The 21,006-nt window shown below is 40.3% G+C and overlaps 1 protein-coding gene across 3 annotated transcripts; it reads left to right on the forward strand.

The window, feature by feature from the left end:
* The first annotated feature begins 695 nt into the window (after nt 1-695).
* On the forward strand, nt 696-20,566 carry FAIM2 (Fas apoptotic inhibitory molecule 2). Of its 3 annotated transcripts, XM_072134581.1 has the most exons (15): nt 696-828; nt 1,154-1,308; nt 5,617-5,800; nt 8,315-8,418; nt 8,613-8,677; nt 10,105-10,158; nt 10,292-10,342; nt 12,999-13,038; nt 14,107-14,144; nt 15,001-15,088; nt 15,554-15,748; nt 16,893-16,988; nt 17,087-17,140; nt 19,397-19,555; nt 20,266-20,566. In XM_072134581.1, exons 2-14 carry the CDS (start codon nt 1,294-1,296, stop codon nt 19,544-19,546), a joined length of 1,134 nt encoding a protein of 377 aa, XP_071990682.1. In that variant the 5' UTR covers nt 696-828; nt 1,154-1,293; the 3' UTR covers nt 19,547-19,555; nt 20,266-20,566. The 3 variants fall into 3 exon arrangements, with proteins under 3 accessions (XP_071990682.1, XP_071990681.1, XP_071990683.1); XM_072134580.1 differs by having other exon boundaries at nt 19,397-20,566; XM_072134582.1 differs by lacking the exon at nt 15,554-15,748 and having other exon boundaries at nt 19,397-20,566.
* The last annotated feature ends 440 nt before the right edge of the window (nt 20,567-21,006 follow it).

Consider the following 21,006-nt stretch of genomic DNA (forward strand, 5'->3'; position numbering starts at 1 on the left):
TTTTGGCCATTTGCATACCTCCCAACTTTTGTAGAAGAAAAAGAGGAACATTTTTTTTGCCCTGAGCCACATATTTTGCCCCCACACCACCCCCACACAGTATGATTGCTGCCTTGTGTCCTCAATTTCCCCCTCACATTTTGTCCCACCACCTCCCTGGTACATTGCGTCTCCCTTCTGCCCCCCACATTGTAACCCCCTAACATTGTGCTACACAGCTCCCCCTCATATTGTGCTGCCCCAGCACCTCCCCATCACATAGTTCACCCCAACTCCCGCTCATATGAAAGCCCTATCTTATACTAACCAACAGCAGATTGTGCCTCTTATTGTGCCCAACAAGTCCCCCTCTCATTGTGCTTTTCCAGCAGCTCCTCCTTTTATCGTGCCTCTCCAGTGCCTCACATTGTAGCCCCCCAGCAGCTTCCCCTTATATTATTCCCCCACTCAGTAGATTCCCTTCATATCCCCCCCCCCCCAGCTTCTCCCCCTGATATTGAGGCCTTCATCTCCTTCTTTCCTTGTTGCTGCTTAGTGAAAAAAATAATAAACACAGATACTCACCTCTCCCCATCCCCTGGCAGCAACTCTCCTCCTCTCTCTTGTCTTCCTGCTATAGCTCTGAAGCCGATGACAGATGACATCATCACATCTCACCTGCCAGCTTTGCCTCACATAGAATTACCAGAGGCAGAGAGGAGGTGCAGAGAGCTGACGGTTGAGTCAGCTGACATCTCTCTGAATTATCACTGTGATCTACTCTGTCTTCATTCTCCTGTCCCGGGAAATATCTCCTGTCTCCAAAATCCAGGACTGTCCTGCTGGGAGGTATTTATTTAATAGAAAGTATAGGTATCTGATGCATTTGCTAGGCTAATATGGGAAGCTATTGCCACAATATTTTGCATTATAATTGCAGCGGATTCCTATAGGATATAATAGTTTGCATAATTTTAGTTGAAGCTGAAGTTGTAATAATTTCTTCCCATATTGTAATCTTTGCATAAAACTTTATGTCGGGATTTACTATTTTCCATATTCCATATATCCTTATGCTTTGTATTATTCGTACGTTTCTCTAGAAATTACTAGTGTATTGTTTTTGCATGTGATTTCTAATTCTCCCTCCCTCCTTCCCTGTAAACATGAACAGAGTCACTGCTCCCCCTCCTGGATTACGGAGGAATGGTACAGTCCTGCAGGCTGCTGGATGTTGCTAGAATGTAAAGCATCATTACTGTCCAGAGCTGATCAGAGCGTCCGGCATCCGGAGAGATCCCACAGCGCAGCACCATGACCCAGGGAAAGGTAATCCCTACATCCTACCATCCCATATATCACAGCATGATACATATATACAGGACATAGCTCACGACAACGTCTGTACTTTCCATCTTTAGATCTGTATGTGTTATATAAGCTATTATGTATCTGCCAGAACATAGAATGCTACAAAGTACAATTCATAAGGATACGTAAAAGCACACAATTCCCAAATAGCAAATATTGGATTAAACAGTGCCTGCTGGCAAAACGTAACTTAAGAGGAGCTGGATGCATAAATTATGTAATATCAAGTCACTACCAGAAAGGTAAAAGAAGCTGCGGGAGAGAACAGCATTACTGCGTCACAAAAACTACTCAGCAGTCAAGTAGATAGAACAGATAGAGCGCTCATGTGACAAGCCAAAATATACAAGATCATATGTTATCCCCTGCAGTGGTGCATTAACCCCTGTACTGCAATTCTCTTGTACACTGAGTATGTTATGTATTTCTATATATCAATATCATATTTGTATTTCTTTATCTATCTATTTATCTATCTTTTTATCTATCTATCTATCTATCTATCTATCTATCTATCTATTTATCTACCTCATGTCTATCTATCAATCATTTATCCATCTATCTAACTCATGTCTATATATCCAAAAACATTTAGGGTCACAGAGAAATGGAACACTAAAAAAAACCCATCTATAAATAGGTTATGAATCACTGGGAGAAGGAGAGGGGAGATGGGATGTAGATAAACCTAAATACAGAAATATATGTGCACATTTGTAACTTTTGGCTATTCTTTTAAATTTATTAAAATTGTATCATTTTTGTAGCATGTGTTACTGTAAGATACAGTAAATATCAATTTGTTTCATTGTTTTGTAAGTTCTGTAAATCCATAAACAAAACTGATTATTGTAAATTAGAGATTCCGGTGATTTGCTGGAAACTGGTGATTTGCTGGAGCACGCGGTGATTGGGTGATTATTTTCCTCATAGCAACTCCAGTAGTTGAAATGTAGGATCATAAGTAGGGATGAGTGGACTTGACCACCCACCACTAACATCTGCGATAGGTTCTGGCACAGATCACGCAGGCATACGTCCGACAACATGGGGAGGAGGAGGGGTGACCCCTGCCCTCTCCACAGGCATTCCTTAGCGTACGGCCGTACTATGGGGAAAGATTGGACACGTCCTATCTTTTCCCCGTGTACGGAGTTATACGGTACTGAATGTGCACGGCACCGTATCGCTCAGTGCGCAACCTTGCAGTCGTACATACGCCCCCATACGGTCATGTGAATGTAGCTTTAGTGTTGGGTGTTCAAGACGGCTCAACACTACTTATGGTCCTATGATCCTGCTGGCACTGATCACAGGTTTTAACCTTTTAAATTCCCCTTAAATGGGCCGCCATTTGAAGGGTCACCACCTGTGGTCGGCTCACTAGCAGGCCTTGCTCACAGCAGAATACTTTTCTTCTAAACTTTGCTTTGAGGCCTTCAAATCCTTGTGGCCAGTGGCGTAACTAGGAGAGGCAGGGCCCCATAGCAGACTTCTGAAGGGGACCCCCTGCCGGCTTAAAAATATACATATATTACATTCCTATATACATAAACATATAAACATACAGTTCATCACTCATACATACAAATTTATACACGGTTACACACATATAGAGCATATACACATCACATATACACACATACAGCTTACATACACACATAACGTACTGTATTTATACACCACGTACAACGTATACATATACAGCATATACACATCACAGATACACACACATAAACAATATATATTCCAAAAAGTGCAGTGTAATATGTATATAATGGTGCACATTCTTCATTCTTTAGTGTCAGGACTGATGACGGGGCCCCCTGACGCTGTGGGCCCAATAGCGGCTGCTATGGCTGCCACCGCTGTAGTTACGCCCCTGCTTGTGGCACATTACGCCATTAGTGTAGTACCCCCATGCAATTTGCATGTCATGCTGGGAATTCACTTGAGTGACTTTGTTACGTCAACACCAGTCAATACTATTGGTTACCCATTTTTTAGGCAAATTCAGATACATACTAAAGCATGTGAATATTTTCGATTGTTTGTTTCGATTGGGTTTCTACTTCAACTTCTATGAAATGTAAAATTGGAATTTCAGACTTCACTAGCCAAACACTGTGCTTCCTGTCATGAGTGTTTATCTAGGTTTCCTTTGTGTATCGCGCTGTACTAATGTGATCAGCAAAGGTTTAAGTCAAATGACTCTTTCAGAATGTTTAATCCAAAAAATTGTGTATCCATGGATATGACAGCTTGTGACTAACACCTTGGCCTCTGAGCAGATGGAAGCTGGTGACGTGGGAGTTGGTACCATATGACAATCACTCATCCTGTATTGAGCCTCAAACTTTGCAATTTGCTGTGTATTTTGTGGCAGGCTAACTGCTGGGTATACACCATATATATATATATATATATGTCTTTACGCAAGCTCTGTAGGTACTTATAAAAAGGAATATGTTACTATACTTAGGAACGGAAGTCACCAAGACCGGGTTGTGGAACACCTAGTCCCAGGCCATGGCCAAAGAACTTTGGAAAAAACCTCTATAACTCTGGCTTCTTCTCCTGCAGCTTCTTCTCTTCCTGGCTGAGCGGGCAGAGACACCTCTATATCTTTTTTAAAGGGGCTCTGATGTGGACATATCATTAATGAGGGGAGCTCTGCTGTGGACATTTAAAGGGAACCTACCACCATGATTCTACCTGTATAGGTAGAACGGGTGGTAGGGGGATGAATGGAATGTGAGGATAGCCCTTTTTAGAGCTAATCCTCACATCCCTTAATCCTCACGTCTTTTAGAAAACTTTGTTTTGCTGATTTGTAAATTTTGTTAAGCGGCTACTGGGGCGTGGAGTAGCTGGACATGAGGCTACAAGTCGCGGCTACTCCACGCCCCAATAGCCTCTTTTCTCCTCCTACCATTTAATCTTCGGCGCACAGCTCCTCGTAGCTGCGCGCCGGAGATAAAATGGTTGGAGGAGAAAAGAGACTACTGGGGCGTGGAGTAGCCGCGACTTGTAGCCTCATGTACGGCTACTCCACGCCCCAGTAGCCGCTTAACAAAATTTACATATCAGCGGAACAAAGTTTTCTAAAAGATAGCTTGGACGTGAGGATTAGCTTTAAAATGGGCTATCCTCACATCCCATACATCCACCTACCACCCGTTCTACCTCTATAGGTAGAATCGTGGTGGTAGGTTCTCTTTAATGCTGGAGTGGATGGCTTTGCTATGGATAATTCATTAGTGAGGAGGGGCTTTGTGATAGACATTTTATTAAAGGGCGGCTCTGCTGTGGACATTTTATTAAAGGGGGCTCTGCTGTGGACATTTCTTTAGCGAATGGGGGCTCTGGTGTGGATATTTCATTAAAAAGAGGGGGCTCTGCTGTAAACATTGGATAAATTAAAGGAGGCTGCTGTTGTGGTCATGTTATTATTGAGGGGGGGGGGCTGCTAGAAATTTTATTAAAGAGTAGCAGTTGCATTTCCCACTCTAGGCTTATACTTGAGTCAATTAGTTCTCCCAGTTTTTTGTGGTAAAAAAGCCTTGGCTTATACTCGAGTAAGTATAGTACGGTATATATATATTTTTTCCTGATAGTGAAAAGGCCATAGACAATGGGACATCATAGGTGTGTGTGTGTAGGAGCCTACAGAAAAAAGTGTATTATAGTGTCCCCTCTTTGTAGCCCCTTCTTATAAAGACAGAAAAAGGAGCACTAGGAAGGGCTACAGAAAAGGAGGCAGCTGCAGGAAAAGGGGCATTTTAGACCAGTGGCTGCTGGATATTGCACATTATATGACTTGGAGTTAGATATGGGGTATTTGTGGGGCGACCAATTTTTTTTCTTAAGGACCATATAAGGGGCTACCTAACCTGATCCCTGGATAACACATTTTGGGTGTAGATGGTCCCAGATACACTGCTATAGAAGACTGACGAAGACAAATACACTGCAATCTCTGTACAATGGAATTGAATAAAGTATCAATAAGCAGACCCCCTATTCAGGTTCAGCTTTGCCTAGTTCGTCCAAACCTGACCTGAAAGTTGAATTTGGGAACAATTATCCCCACTGCTAACACCCATTGATGGATGCTGGTACTAGCATCGATAGCGGAGAATATTTTAGATTGACAAGATCTCTTAATGCAGCTACAGCAGGAATACAGTGCCCAAGATCTTTCACACTGAATTTGCTTCAACTTGTCCAATTGGCTTTATCTACTTTTCTTGCATTTCTTTGCAGGTTACAGTCAATAACAAACCTCCAGAGAATGGAGGAGGTAATGCCGATGTGCAGTCAAGCACCGTGGCCCCCTCTGCACCTCCTTCTTATGAAGAAGCAACAGCTGGTGACGTGAAGAAGGCTGGTTTTCTTAATACATCTTCAACTGTGACTCCATATCCCAACTGGACACAAGAGGACACAGGTAAAACTACAAATTATTGTATTATACTAAGAATTTATCATAAGTTTGATTATTATGGCAGATCTCTTGCACCTGTTACCAATGTTAGGAGACCCCTAATTCATTTTCATAATCTAGAAGGTAATTTTCTCCTTTCACTTAAGCTTTCACATGGTCAGTATTTCCCCCCATAGACGGCAATGGGCGCACGGAGTGATAAAGTGTAGCACCATACCACTCCGTACACGGGGGAAAAGATAAGAAATGTTAAGGTGCCGTGCGCCATGCATCGCAATGGAGAGGGGAGGGGTCATCACTCCTCCTCTCCATCGCAGCAAACGTATGCGCCCGGCGGGCATACGTTCAAGTAAATGTAGCCTAAGATTGGGTCCAGAACACAGATGCAGATCTTTTCAATTCAACAGTCTACTTTTGGTTTTTGCTTTCAAATACTTATGCAAAATACTGATCAAATACTGACTGTGCGAAAGTGACTTTCATTATCGGCAAATGTGAGTCATCTGTTTTCAGTGGTCTTTTCTAAGTAGGCAATTGATGTAGTTCCCATTGAACAACATTTTATATAATTTTATGACTCATTTATAGTTTAGTGATCCAAATTTATGGTTCTGTAACAGCCTGTCTATGTGATTGACAAGTTTAACCAACAACCCCAAAAGTATGTGTGTGTGTTTTATTTCCACTTTGGATGTGATTCTTTGGATGTGGTTAAATCTGAGTAGGCTGCTGTCCAAAAACACACATATACTGTAGGTAATTTAACAATGTTTTTTGGCTATGTTTGCCGTTGTTTTGGTGCAAATGATGTTTTGCCACTTTCCATCATGCCAAATTCAGATAGGACAGTGCAAAGTGACTTTGACATAGACCCTGCTCGCACCAACTTCATTATTTGCATAGACTTGTTTTCACAATAGGACCGAATTTATGATATGCGTCTCTCTGTTTAGGTGCATGTTTTGGCGCAAATTGATGCTGGTCCCCACCTGGCCTTCTTTTAAGACTTTTGATGGTTTTTTGCGACTTCTCATGCAACTGTCGCAAACAACCCACATAACATAAGACACTGCCAGAAGATGAAGGCCAAAGCCACTTTAATGAATCTGAGGGCAGCAGAACTCCAAAGACAGACATAGAACTGTCGTAAGGAGCCTAATGGATCTAATGATAAAATACCCCCACTGTGTACAGTTTTTAAAATGTTTAGTAAATAGGCCAGAAATGCCCAGCACAACATGCTCTAGATGTGAACTACGATCTGTTACTATAAATTCTTCAATGACACAAGCCATCTTATCAAACCCTCTATGTTGGAGCTTCTGGCTTCTCTTTATTGCTGCTTTATCTTCACCAGCATAGGATCCCACTGCAGTTTTTTGGTATTTGGATTTCCCAATGTTTCGAAATTCAGATTGTGCATTGTGCCACAGAACCAGAGTTATAACTGTTTCAATTTACTAATGACTGTAACTTTAAAAATCTTTGTGCGATATTATGATTAGGATTAGAGATCCTTCTTTATAAAAAGAATGCGACAAATAAATCAATATAACAAATGTGTCATTAGTCACAAAATAGAGCTTAAATAGTTTAATTTTCTGATTCACAAAATGTTATGGGCTTTCTAAAGTAGGTGAGTTATCACCAAGATGGCCGCACTGGAAACTACAAGTCCCATGATCCTTTACAGATTTAGAGATAGAGTAACTCCTCCTATGCTTTGCTCCCAGTGATGATATAACAGACTGCCCTGCTCTGTTACTATAGTAATGATGTGTAACTGCCATCCCTGCACATCACCTCTCTGAGATGACATCTTACCACCACACCGGCCTTACAGGATGCACTGCAACCAACCAACTACAGCCAAAGATAGTGATGATCACATGACCTGCCCAGGCAGATGCAGGACATGTGATGTGGACATGTGACCAGTGGCATCTTCAGTCATATGTTTGCTCCGCACGGAGAAAATCAAGGAACTGATTAAAGGGCCAGTAGCATTTTAATTCTTTATTATAGTGTATGTTAACAGTATTTTTCTGCTAAGGGGAGCAACATTTCAAGTAATAACTAAATACATATTATCTTAGATTTTGACAACCCTTTTGTATATGAATTGTGCTTATTCCTGGAATACCCATTTAAGTTGTTAGACAGTTTATCGGGCTACTTTATCTCTCAAGACAGAGAACTGATTTATACAAACTGCTTACAGAAGGAAGAAAGGCAGGGGAAAAAGAAGGACACTGGAATGTTTTTATTTAATAAAGTATATTTTGAAGTTTAGTGATAACATTTTGTCAGTTTAGTTCTACTTAAATCAATTGCACCGTTAATTGATGAGATTTGTGTGTATATTGATTGTTCTGTGCTTTTCTAGTAGAATTGGTTACATAAAGAGAGTATTTGGCTGGTAAGGAGATCAGATGCTTTTCTCAGTAACATTTGTAGGCAGCATAATGCTTGCCCGCTGCCCTTCTGTTGGCAGTAAACTGTCACCCTGTCCTACAGGCAGCAGCCCCGGCTACGGTAGTGCAGCCTATTCTGGGGACACCGAGATGCTGACCTCAATGAGTTGGGAGGACGACAGAGTAAGACGTTCATTTATAAGAAAGGTAAGTGTGGGATAAGAGCTCCATGGTGTAAAGTGAAGAGATCTCAGTATGAGAGTAAATGTGGGAGACTGTATGAGGCAGAACACAGAGCTATTGTTCTTGTGGAGAGAACGTGATAGTGGTGATATCCCGGGATTGTATTTGTTCTGTTGCATAAATTTGATAGTTTTTGAAGTTTTTTTCTTATCTTTCAGGTATATTCTATCCTTTCCTTACAGCTGCTGGTTACTGTAGCGATTGTAGCACTTTTTACCTTCTGGTGAGTGTGATATGGCAGTATTATTTTAAAGCTTAGCCGCTGATAACTTATTTATATCAGATAATATCACTGCATACTATAAAACTTGCTAATAAAATTCAAACAATTACTTACAGTTTCATCATTACTTACATTACTTCTGTGGCCCACATTTACTAATGGCCGTGCGCCGGTTTTCTGTCGGACTTTGCCCGTTCTTTCTAGTGCAAACTGCTTGTACAGATATTTAATAAGTGTCCGAGACACTTTGTGGCGTAGCTGCACTATTCTTGCAACACAAATTTCTGCACTGAAGGAGGCGTTCCAGTGCTCAGTCGGACCCTGTGTCAGATTTAACATGCAAAGTCCAACAGAAATGTGTTGCACGCCCCATGTTAAAGGTGCACCATTGGAGCAGTGCAGGGGGCGCCAGATTCATTACAAATCCTGAATCTGGCACACCCTGTACACTAGACAGAAAATTGCACATTGTGCAGACTTAGTAAATGTGCTCCTATATGTTTAACATAAGGGCGTTTTATGGACTGATACAATAGCCAAGTCATAAAGAATCATAATATTATCCCAAAACAGGTAGTATCGTACCTCTCACATTTATTATTCTGAGTCATATGAAATGAGACTTGAGAAATATATTAGAAAACTCATTTAGATGGCATATTAATGAGGTATTATCTGTAGTAAGATACTGTGATGACCAGACATGGACAGAGGACCCCCAAACTATCCCTGACTACGTGGTCCACCCTAAGCAGTGTTCAGTAACTGGGTGCCGAGTTAGATACAAGAGAATAGTCAATAGTAGAAGCCGAGATCAGAATATCCAATACAATAAAGCTTTATTGATCCCTCAGGAAATATGCCAGGAAAACAGATAGCAGAGTCTCACTCCAGGGTATAAAGTACATTTTAACCTGGACTGTACATACTGCTAACAGTATATTTAATATAAACTTAACCACAGGTGATTGGGACACAGCTCTGTCAATCCCAGCAGGGATAAGAGCTAGACACATAGAAAATTATTATTTTTTCAGTCTCCCAGCATGAACCAAGGAAGACAACAGCACAGATATAGCAGATACCCTACCGAAATACTATACTGTGTATCATGTATCGTGCTTAGCATGTGGGATTAGGATGTAAAGACACATACAGCTTCTTCTTTCCATTCTGTGTTTTCCACAATATGCAATGCATACTGGTCAGATCGAGGCAAAAAGGATGCCTCAGCATATATATCAGCATGGTCAGCATATACACCAGAAGCTTTCATGGTGCCTAACACACAAGCCTTAACTTCCTATATATTTAAACATACCGGAGAACCATGATAATACGTCGAAAATTACAAGTAATTACTGTACATAAAATACACCTATTCACAAATATACAATCCTGTGTCCATGTATCTGCTTGTCTTTCAGTGACCCAGTAAAGGAGTATGTCCAAGACAACCCTGGATGGTACTGGGCTTCCTAGTGAGTATACATCTCTATTTAGTATGGCTTCAATCTGAGTGAAATAAGACACAATCCTTTCATTTTAGAATCTGACTTCAGCGCATTGAGGCCTAATTTACCCTCATCTAATGTCATGACTTCTTATCCACAGTGCTGTATTCTTCACAACATATCTGGTTCTCGCCTGCTGCAATGGACCAAGGTAAAATCTTAAAACTCACATCATTTAGAGAAACATCAATCTGGGATCAAGATAGGACAAGCTAGTTCTTCAAAGGAAATCTACCTTCGGGAAACTACTTTTTGTAGTACTTTGCGATTTCCCCTTCCCTGCAGCAGTTGCATCCTGTTTTTGCCTAATTCTGGGATACAGCTGCTGCTGAAATAAACTTTAATAAAACATTATGCTAATAAATTTAAGAGGCTAGTGGGGGCATGTAGTAGCCTCGTAGCACTCAGGCCAAAGGTTACTCCACGCCCCCAGTAGCCATTTCATACCCGCCTACCCTTTCATTATACAGGCAGTCCCCGGATTACATACAAGATAGGGTCCGGAGGTTTGTTCTTAAGTTGAATTTGTATTTAAGTCGAAACTGTATATTTTATAATTGAAGTTCTAGACAAATATTTTTCTTTTGCTCCAGTGACAGTTGGAGTTTCAAAATTTTTGCTGTAATTGGACCAAGGATTATAAATAAAGCTTCATAACAGACATCTTACAGCTGATCATTGCAGTCTGGGGCTATAGTAACATCCAGAGAGCTTCACCAGAGGTCACAGTGGGCAGAGGGGTCTGTCTGTAACTATGGGTTGTCTGTAGGTCGGGTGTTCTTAAGTAGGGGACCGCCTGTATATTTCTTCTAGTGCGTCTCCGACATCAAGTGAGCTCAGCACAAGTGCAGTAGCTCAGGCCTCTCTGCCGGAAACATGGCTTGTTGTTAGTGAGCACTGTGTATATGCAGCAGATCACATACGGCAGTCAGCAGGACACCATCAGCATGGAAGCACTGTGCAGTGCTCACAAACAGCAGGCACAACTCCACCAGAGGAGCAGAAGCTACTGCGCATGAAGAAATAAATGAGGAGTGTGTAGTGTGATATAAGATGGCTACTGGAGGCGTAGAGTAGCCTTCAGCCCCTGAGCACTATGAGGCTACTACAACTCCCCCAGTAGCCTCAAAAATTAATTAGTACGGTATATTGTTTTATCAAAGTTTATTTCGGCAACAGCTGTATCCCAGAATTCTGCAAAAAGGGCAAGGAGGGGAAATCTGCATTGGGAACTACTTCAGATGGTAGATTTCCTTTAATGATACCTTGAAATATATAATATATCCACAGAAGCAAGAAACTTCAAGCACAACACAATGAAGCATCGCCGCAATTAAAAGTTTTTGTGGAGTGTACAGCCTCAGGAAGTCAAGTCACTCAAGTCTGCGCTGCTCTATGTAAACTTCAGTTTGAAGTTTGTTTAACCATATTTACAGAGGCAACATTAATGTTAGAGGAGATTTCTATGTTAGAGATGTTGATGACTTAGATCCATAGAGTAGAACCTTATAATAATATAACAGTACGACCCTGAGAATCCCCTCCGGCATCCGCCTTTGCGTGAATAAACAATGGAAACAGAAGGACAGCCCTGTTTCTGTGTAATGGTGGAGCCGGGGAACTGCATCTCAGATCTTATTCAAGAGAATGAAATCTGAGCTGCATTACGACAAGTCAGCCACTATCAAGCGATCAGAGCTGTGCTGCCGTCTCAGCTTGGACTCCCTATATAAGATTGCTAACCTACTCTATGGATAGGTGATCGATATCCAATGGTTGCCAAATCAAACTATATGGAAAAAAGTGTATTACCGTAAAGGCAGAGTTATAAAATAATATAACATTAAAGGGGTTGGCCACTTTACTTCATGTATTTTTGTAAAGTGTGTGTATCTGTGGGAGAAACACTGTTAGGTAATTCACCAATATACATCTATTAAATGTTCGGAAACCGCTTTCTTGAATTGAATTTAAAGCCCATGGTTCAGAAATGTCTTTTACCCCATCAACTACCGTTCACTTTATATTTCAGGACATTGGTGCAACATGTTTATTAGATATATATTGGTAAATTACCTTATATTCTTCTCCCCAATATTTACATACAGGTTAGAAAAAAAACCCTTAAAGGGGTATTCCGGGAATATGAACGTCTGACACAAAAACCCTTGATGATATAAATAAATGAATACAACAATACTCATTGTCATTAGTCACAAAACGGAGCTAAAATAATATGATTTTATGATTTACAAAATTTATGGCCTCTCTAAAGTAGGTGGAGTTATCACTAAGATGGCCGACACCGGAAACTACAAGTTCCATGATCCTTTAGTTCTCAGTAACTCCTCCTACCACTTATGCTCTTCTAACAGTGATGATGCAACAGGTTTTCTTGCTCTGTTACCATAGTAATGATGTGTAACTGCCATCACCACAACACTGACCATACTGGATGCACTGCAACCAACCGACTACAGCCAAACCTAGTGGTGATCACATGATCCTGCCCAGGCAGGTTCAGGACATGTGATGTGGACATGTGACCAGCGGCCATCTTCTTTTCTGCAACGGACCGCGCGGAGGAAATTAACGGACTGATTAAAGGGCCAGTAGCATTTTAATTCTTCATTACAGTCTATGTCACCAGCATTTTCTGCTAAGGGGAGCAAAATTTTAAATAACAACTAATTACACATTAGCTTATATTTTGAGTGCCCACTTGTATATGAATTATGCTGATTCCTGGAATACCCCTTTAAGTTCTGTCCAATGGTAAAGTCTAATTCATTTCACTTCCTTTATAGGAGGTATTTCCCATGGAACCTTATTCTCCTGACTATCTTTGTAAGTATAGATGTATACACATATTTTTGTTTCTGATATTACAACTCAGACGCTGCCAGTTCTATATAGGGGTTCATCAATTAGATGAGGTATAGGTCTTCAATATCAAATTGGTGGGGTCCAAAATCCAGCACCCCACAGCTGATGAGAGCTGTCATGACTACTACACAGAGAACAGAGCTGCCACACTGTTTCATATCTGATCTATGGGGATGATGGAAAATACCTTTAAAGGAACCTGTCACCAGGGACCTCATTGTCACTAAAGACAGGTTGCAGAAGCCCTTCACACCTGCAGTGCACATCTGCCTCTCTGCCTTTTCTGAGCATTTGCATTACAATATAATTGTGTGTTATATCTTACTCTTGCACCATGACAAAATCCTGGTGTAGTGACAGGGGCTGGGCTTTGGTTTGGACGCATTTTAAAAAAAACAACATGTGACTTGTCTAAACTGCAGGCTGCCTCCATCTTTGTGCTCCTGTACAGCTTGTCCCTCCCCCACTGGTGACAGGTCCCCATTAAGGCCCTGTCAAATGTGTAAATAGAATGGATCATTTTTCAAATTACTGAAATTGAGAAAAACATCATCTTCTACTTTTTCTATTGGTGGCTCAGCGTTTTTTAATGTCCTCTTGTGATTCCGAGACTAACCCTGCTAGTCACTTACTGCAACATAGGTTTTGTGGTCTCCCCAGTTAGTAGAATTATCCCTGTAGGTCTTTGGGATATTAACACTGGATTTCTATACCAAACCTTCCTACGTGTGAAGGTCCTTCCTATGCGTTCCTGTGGTTTGTTGTTTGTGGCCTGAACCACCAATGACAATAATAAAAGACTGTCCGAGCCACAAACTCATGGGAAGTCGCCTCATACATTGGGAAGAAGAAACAATGTCCCGTAAAAGAGACAAGTAGTAGTAGCAGTAGAAACCATGCCTGGTATTGTCCAAAATAAACGGCCCTGTGAGGGTAGCTTTAATAAGTATATTGGAGGAGAGAACCGGCACATACGTTCTGCCACTTGTCTACAGATATTCACATTTTATTCTTCTGTTCTGTTTGCAGACTCTCTCCATGGCTTATGTTACAGGAATGATAGCGAGGTAAGTACATTAAAAACATAACATGTTTGCCTCAAAAGAGGTGTCTTTATAGGGGTATTCCAGTAATAACAGGTTGTACATATAACTGGACCAGCCCTGCCAGAGTGACAACTACTGTATGTGAGTGGCTACCCGCTGTTGCTCAGCCATGGGACCCCCATTTAAAGGTGTAGTCCATTACAATAAAATTAAATCATTACTGCACCAGTACAGTGAAAACCATAAAAGAAAATAATACAAAAAAAATGCTAAAAATGTAAGTTTTTTTGCACATCTAACCAAAGAGAAAAGCACTAAAATTTATTACAATTTACTACATTTGGGGATGCAAAAGCAAAGGATTTTTCGTTCCAAATGCGTTTTTGAAAAGATGTGAGCTTTTTATTATAAAATCCACCAATAGAGGCACACAGGGCTATAATATTGTACAGGACCCTATTAATCAGGAGGACATTCATTTGGAGACTTTCTCCTACATAAATTACCACCCGGATATAGAGTAGACTGGATGTCTAATGATTATTTGCCAATAACATTAAGCTTCAAACATATGTACAATATAATACTTATAGAAATAAAAGCTAGGTTTTAAACACACCTCTAACTTTTACCCCCTTTTCCTTATTCCTAAATTATTAGTAGTCACTCTACCTGCGAGCATGAACAACAAGCACATGCAGTGTAACTGGCAATCATTGCTTGGGTACACACTGATTTTATACACAGATTAAGATTGGCCTAGCATCAATTACATCAACTAAAAAAGCTCTGGTGAATCGTTCCCCTGCACACTGTAGTTGGTATTTTATTACAAGAAGTAGATATATTTTTCACTCATATATTTTTTTCCTCTCAGCTATTATGACACAAAGTCTGTGATCCTGTGTCTTGGAATCACTGCTCTCGTCTGCCTGGCTGTAACCTTGTTCAGTTTCCAAACTAAGGTGAGAAAATATTATAGCACAGTCATTTCCATAATAACAACTGCTTATCCCAGTTGTCTGGGGTGTCTCTTTCTAGACGCCATATTACAGCTCCTTCCGAAGATGCTTAACCCCTAAGTGACACGACCTGGCATTTTTAGCGAATTTTCGGAAGCGCCGGTTTAAGGGCCATAACTTTTTACTTTTGCTACCTTTAAAGGGAACCTGTCACCAAGGACCTAATTTTCACTAAAGACAGGTTACAGAAGCCCATCACACCTGCAGTGCAAATCTGCCTTTCTGCCTTTTCTAAGCATTTGCATTACAATATAATTGTGTGTTATAACTTACCTTGCAACCTGACAAAATCCTGGGGTAGTCACAGGGGTTGGGTTTTGGTTTGGATGCATTTCAAAAAACAACATGTGACTTGTCTGTGTTACTCACTCCTCAGAGCTTAACCCCCACCTTTGTGCTCCTGTACAGCTCCACCTCCTGCTCCTTCTCAGAGGTCACAGCCTGATGAGCCTGACATCGGTGGGTGGGAGAGCGAGGAGCAGTACAGGAGCACAAAGATGGAGGCAGCCTGCGGCTCAGACAAATCACATGTTGTTTTTTGAAATGCATCCAAACCAAAGCACAGCCCCTGTGACTACCCCGGGATTTTATCAGGATGCAAGAGTAAGTTATAACACACAATTATATTGTAATGCAGATGCTTAGAAAAGGCAGAGAGACATTTTTGCACTGCAGGTGTCATGGGCTTTTACAAACTGTCTTTAGTGAAAATGAGGTCCCTGCTGGCAGGTTCCCTTTAAAATGTTTTGCAGTGGGTTTTTTTTTCGGGACACATAGAGCTAGTAAAAGCGGTAATAAAAATGTAAACATTTTTTTTTTCCATTTTTATTTGGGGTTAAAATTTAAAAAAAGGATTTTCTAGTATTTTTTTTTAATTTTCAAATTTACTCAAAATGAACATTATAAATGAATTTCCTATTTTGTTTTGGTTGTTTGACATATAATACGTATAGTCTCTGGCAAACGGGGCAACTATGGCGACACTTTTTGTAGTGTAGCAGGGGATTTTCTTTTTGGATCGTATCGAATAACGAACCCCATTGAAGTCAATGGGAGACTCGAGCATTTTTCACTGAAAGAACACATTGAAAGAACACAGTGAAGAACACATTGCAGATGTTCTGTACATCTGCTAACTTATCAGAAGACACGCGTGCCGAACGGTGTTCTTCACAATAGTATGTGAAGAACAATATGTGTGAAGAACACATTGCATATGTATGGGAACATCTGCAATGTGTTCTTCACACATATTGTTCTTCACATACTATTGTGAAGAACACCGTTCGGCACGCGTGTCTTCTGATAAGCTAGCAGATGTACGGAACATCTGCAATGTGTTCTTCACTGTGTTCTTTCAATGTGTTCTTCACTAAAATGATCCTGAGTTCACTGTGTTCACTGTTCTTCACTGTGTTTCGTTAACTAAATGCAGCATCTGCCCTGTACAGGTTATCTAACAATAATAAAAAATAAATCTATATTTATATAGCGCCATTATATTCCTCAGTAATAACATGGTCATATGAAACAATAGGAATGAGGGCCCTGTCTGCAAGAGCTTACAGCTCTTATTATGATTCATGTCTAAAACTGCATGCTAAAACCTGTATTTTTCATTCCTAATGTTAAAGTGGAATATTTCCTTCTAAATTTTGCCTCCATTGGCCATTGTGGGTAAATCAAGCCTCTAATAGGATAGGACTGTAGTCATTTTAATTGATATTCTTTATATTTCTTCTTACAGGTTGACTTCACTTCGTGTCATGGTCTCCTCTTTACATTGGTCATGGTTCTTCTATTCAGTGGACTTTTCCTTGTTGTCTTAATTCCATTCCAATATGTAAGTATCCAGCCATCTTCTATCTAGTGATTGTGTAAAAGAATAGACACATGTTCCTCTTATATAAATCTTTCTGTAATCACTATATTTCGTTACAGATGCCGTGGCTCCATGTGATCTATGCTGTTCTAGGGGCCATAGTGTTTACCCTGGTAAGTGACCAATAAGCAGTGACTATGTATCACTATATTGCTTGATGTTAGGATGTTAGTTGTGTAGGTTTATTGTGTAATCTATAGTAGAATAATGTGTATTCACTTAAAGTGATATTATATTAGACATTTTCTTGTTGAGGTATAAGATGTAAATTGATAATGTTGTGGAAATAAAGCTGCACAAATTTTATTAGCCAAGTAACCCAACGCCCCAACAGCTAATGGCTGCACGGCTACTACTATCCGCTTTGTGCACAGTGAACTAGAGTTTTATGGGAAAAAAAAGTGGTGAAGAGATATTCTCATCTGAGCATTCACATTTATTCTAATTCCATCTGCCATATATAAACATTTCTTCAATTGGATGTTATTAATAGAAATCTACTTGTGTAGATAAAATAATATATATAATAATATAATACTATATATATTAATACATATGAAGTCATGTTGTCTCTTAGAAACCAGATAGCAGTCTTTGGATACGACCACCACCGCACCCTTGCAGCGCTGGTCAGACATGCATCATTGAGGCTTCCGACCACTTGGATTCATTGTTTATTACCACAGGACAGCTGTGGGACATGCAGTGACTCTAGGCCATTTCATATGCAGAAACTATTTTACTCCAAAAGCGGTGGTTGTATCCAAGAACAACAATCTCGTTTATAGGGGGCTACATTTATGGAAAATTATATTCACATATGTTTTTTTTTAATGACATCCATGGCAGATTAATTAAATTGAATGTAAATGCCCAGTCGAGAATACCCCTTTAAAGGAAATTTTGTCTATACTACTGCAAGGTATATTGAATTGGCTGTATCAAATTAGTGGTTAACTTCCAAATTAGAATTATCAATAACAGAGGACAGTAACTATAGATCACCCTGTATGTTTGGAAATTTCTCCCACCGATCAGCTATTTGAATACAGACAAGGTTCAGATAAGCAAGGCAAACCCCATGACTTCCATGCAGTCACTTTGTAACAGGACCTCTAAGAGGAGCTGTTCTCCAAGGAAGTCCATTTACAAAAAAAGTTTACAGGAAATGTTATGTGGATGGAAGACATCCTAGATGGCTAAAACTAGGAAAATGTTTTGGGAAGAAAATGTTTTTTTTTGACAATTTTTCATTATGAAAGGAGATCTTACACCTTATAAAGCAGCGTCACTGACTGAATCTGCCGCAGGATCTGGGCCTTGTGTGTTTTATGGTTTTCAAATATGCTAATGAGATGCAAGTGCTTCATGAGGCTGTGTCATTGTCTGTGTAGCCGCAGCCTGAATGGCTTTAGTGATGCCCCCAGAAGCCCTTGCAGCTCATTTTCATATTTGAAAGCATCTCTTTTACGAAAAGGAGACAATAAAAAACAATTACAAGGCCAGATTCTGTGGACCCAGTCAGTGACCCTAATTTATAAGGTATGAAATAGACGTTAGATTTATTTTAGGGTATTGTCAGACATTGCATTCACATTTTAATTCAACAGCTGTGGAGAGTTGATTTGCCTATTGCATTGTGTTAACAGTACATTAACATTGTGTTTACTTAATGCCTTGATAACTGCTTTATCGTTCCATGGCGGTAATTAAGGCTATTTATTCTGACGCGCCTTCTTTCCCTTCTTTGGCGCACGTCAGAAGAATATTTCAGGACATCCACTCATGCAAGTGCCGGGCCGTAGTATCACAGCTCTGCCCCGGAAATAACACCTGGGATTAGAAAAGTTCCAATCCTGGGTGTTTAACCAATTAAACACCTTGGTCATACATGGACCGTGTTGCCGTATTGACAAAAAAATTTGAAAAGTTATGGCGCTTGGAAAGTGGCTATGCAAAATGATTTTATTTCCTCCAAAAAGTATTTAATTATGCAAAGGAAGGTCATGTAAATAAAAGTTCGCCAGTAGAGCGTAGGAATTCCCCAAATTGTGCTATTAAAAGCTGTATTTCAACCCCACAAAAAACAAGAACTTAGGAACTGATAAAAAAACTGATGTGGAAATAAAGGGTTAAAAATCGGCCATAGATATGGATGTGATCAGTAATGAGCACCCATGTGTGAACGAGGCCTAAACAACTAAATAAAAGATAACCCTGATCAGATGCTCTCGCTTTCCACTAGCTGTTAGTACTGTTACTACATATGTCCCCCACAGTGGTACTATCACAGTGGCACGCTAGGTCATAGAGACGGGACCTGAGTGGTGAACAATTTTAAGTTTCTCTTCCTTTTTCCCCTCTTCTAGTTTTTGGCTTTCGACACTCAGATGTTGATCGGAAACCGGCGAAACGCACTCAGTCCTGAAGAGTACATTTTTGGAGCACTAAATATCTACCTGGACATCATCTACATCTTTACTTTCTTGCTCCAGTTGTTTGGCACATCCCAAAACTGAAGATTTGCAGTAAATGGATAATTACATACTAAAATTGTGCCTGCTAAGATCTCATTCATTCTGCCTAGAAACATGGCACTAGACACTGAGGCCTAACTATACGACAACATACAGGCACACACATAAATGTAACCTACCCGCCGGCCATACACTTCCAACACAGCACCACCAAATACTCTATATGATCTGGAGACCCAGTAAAGCGTTATGTAAATGAGCAATGTGGGTGTGGTCACACAGTGCGTTCTTGGGCTGTTCTTGGTCCGTTCTTGGTGAGTTTTTAAACACACTAAAAAACGGATACGTTTTTGCATGTTTATCATGCATTTGGCTGGTTTGAATCAGTTTTCATTAATTTCTGGAAGTGTAAGCAGATATTTTAACATTTTAAACCAGCCAAACGTGCAGGCATTTACAGTGCGTTTAAAAACACACCAAGAATGCATCATGTGACCGCACCCTTTCTTAATTGAAACTGGTCAAAAACGCATGCGGTTTTTTACGGACTGCTTGAAAATGGGCCAACAACTTGTTCAAAACGCCACGTGTGCCATCATCCTAAAAGGGTCTGTACAAGATTACAAAAATTTGTCTGCTTTCTAACAGAATTAGCGCCATTGTTGTCCACGGGTTTTGTACAGAGTTGCAGTTTGGTGACATTTTTATGCAAATTACATTTGAAAAACGGCTATTAATAGCTGTTTTTGGTTCCACCATAGTGACGTGAATGGAGTTGAAATGCAAAATGGAGCACAGAGCATGGACAAGAGCGGTGCCATTACTCGTATAGATGTCACCTTTATCTCATACAACCCTTTTAACTGCTATTTATTGTTGCTTTGTAGGTTATTTAGTTTCTTATGTATTTCTTGTCATCAGCATAAGCTATCACACCAGCACGATCACATGTGAGATCAGTATTGTGCATGATATCTATTTTTGTATCCCATCTGAGCTGTAGTGATGGTGAATAACTAGCTGACATGCAGATTGGTACAATAAAGACTTATATTCTTCTGAGTTTTCTGTATTGTGTCATTCTTTAACCTACTAGTTATAACCCACCATGTAGGTAACTTATTGAGAGGCATTTACTTCACGCTGGCGCCCCTCGTGTTTCTGGTGGGCGGCTTCCACTCACATATAATACTATGCCAGGCCCAGGCCTGGTTCACTAGTAATTGCAATTATTTCATGGCTTCAGTTCCAGAAACCTGGCGTACAAGTCCTGATATATTTCCACCATCAAACTCATTGGTTAACCAACTGGCATTGTGACTGTTATCCTCTTTATGCCAGCCGGCAGCGCAGTGGGGCCAGCCGACCACAGAAAGGTGTGAGAAACATTAGGGTGCAGCAGGTATCTCTGATCTGTCTCGTCTCTCTTTCTGTGTCAGATACTAGTACAATGTCAGAAGCCAGATGAAATTGTATATAAACCTGATAATCTAAGCACATTG

The sequence above is a fragment of the Engystomops pustulosus genome, chromosome 2 (assembly GCF_040894005.1).
Source record: "Engystomops pustulosus chromosome 2, aEngPut4.maternal, whole genome shotgun sequence".
Classification (NCBI taxonomy): Eukaryota; Metazoa; Chordata; class Amphibia; order Anura; family Leptodactylidae; genus Engystomops; species Engystomops pustulosus.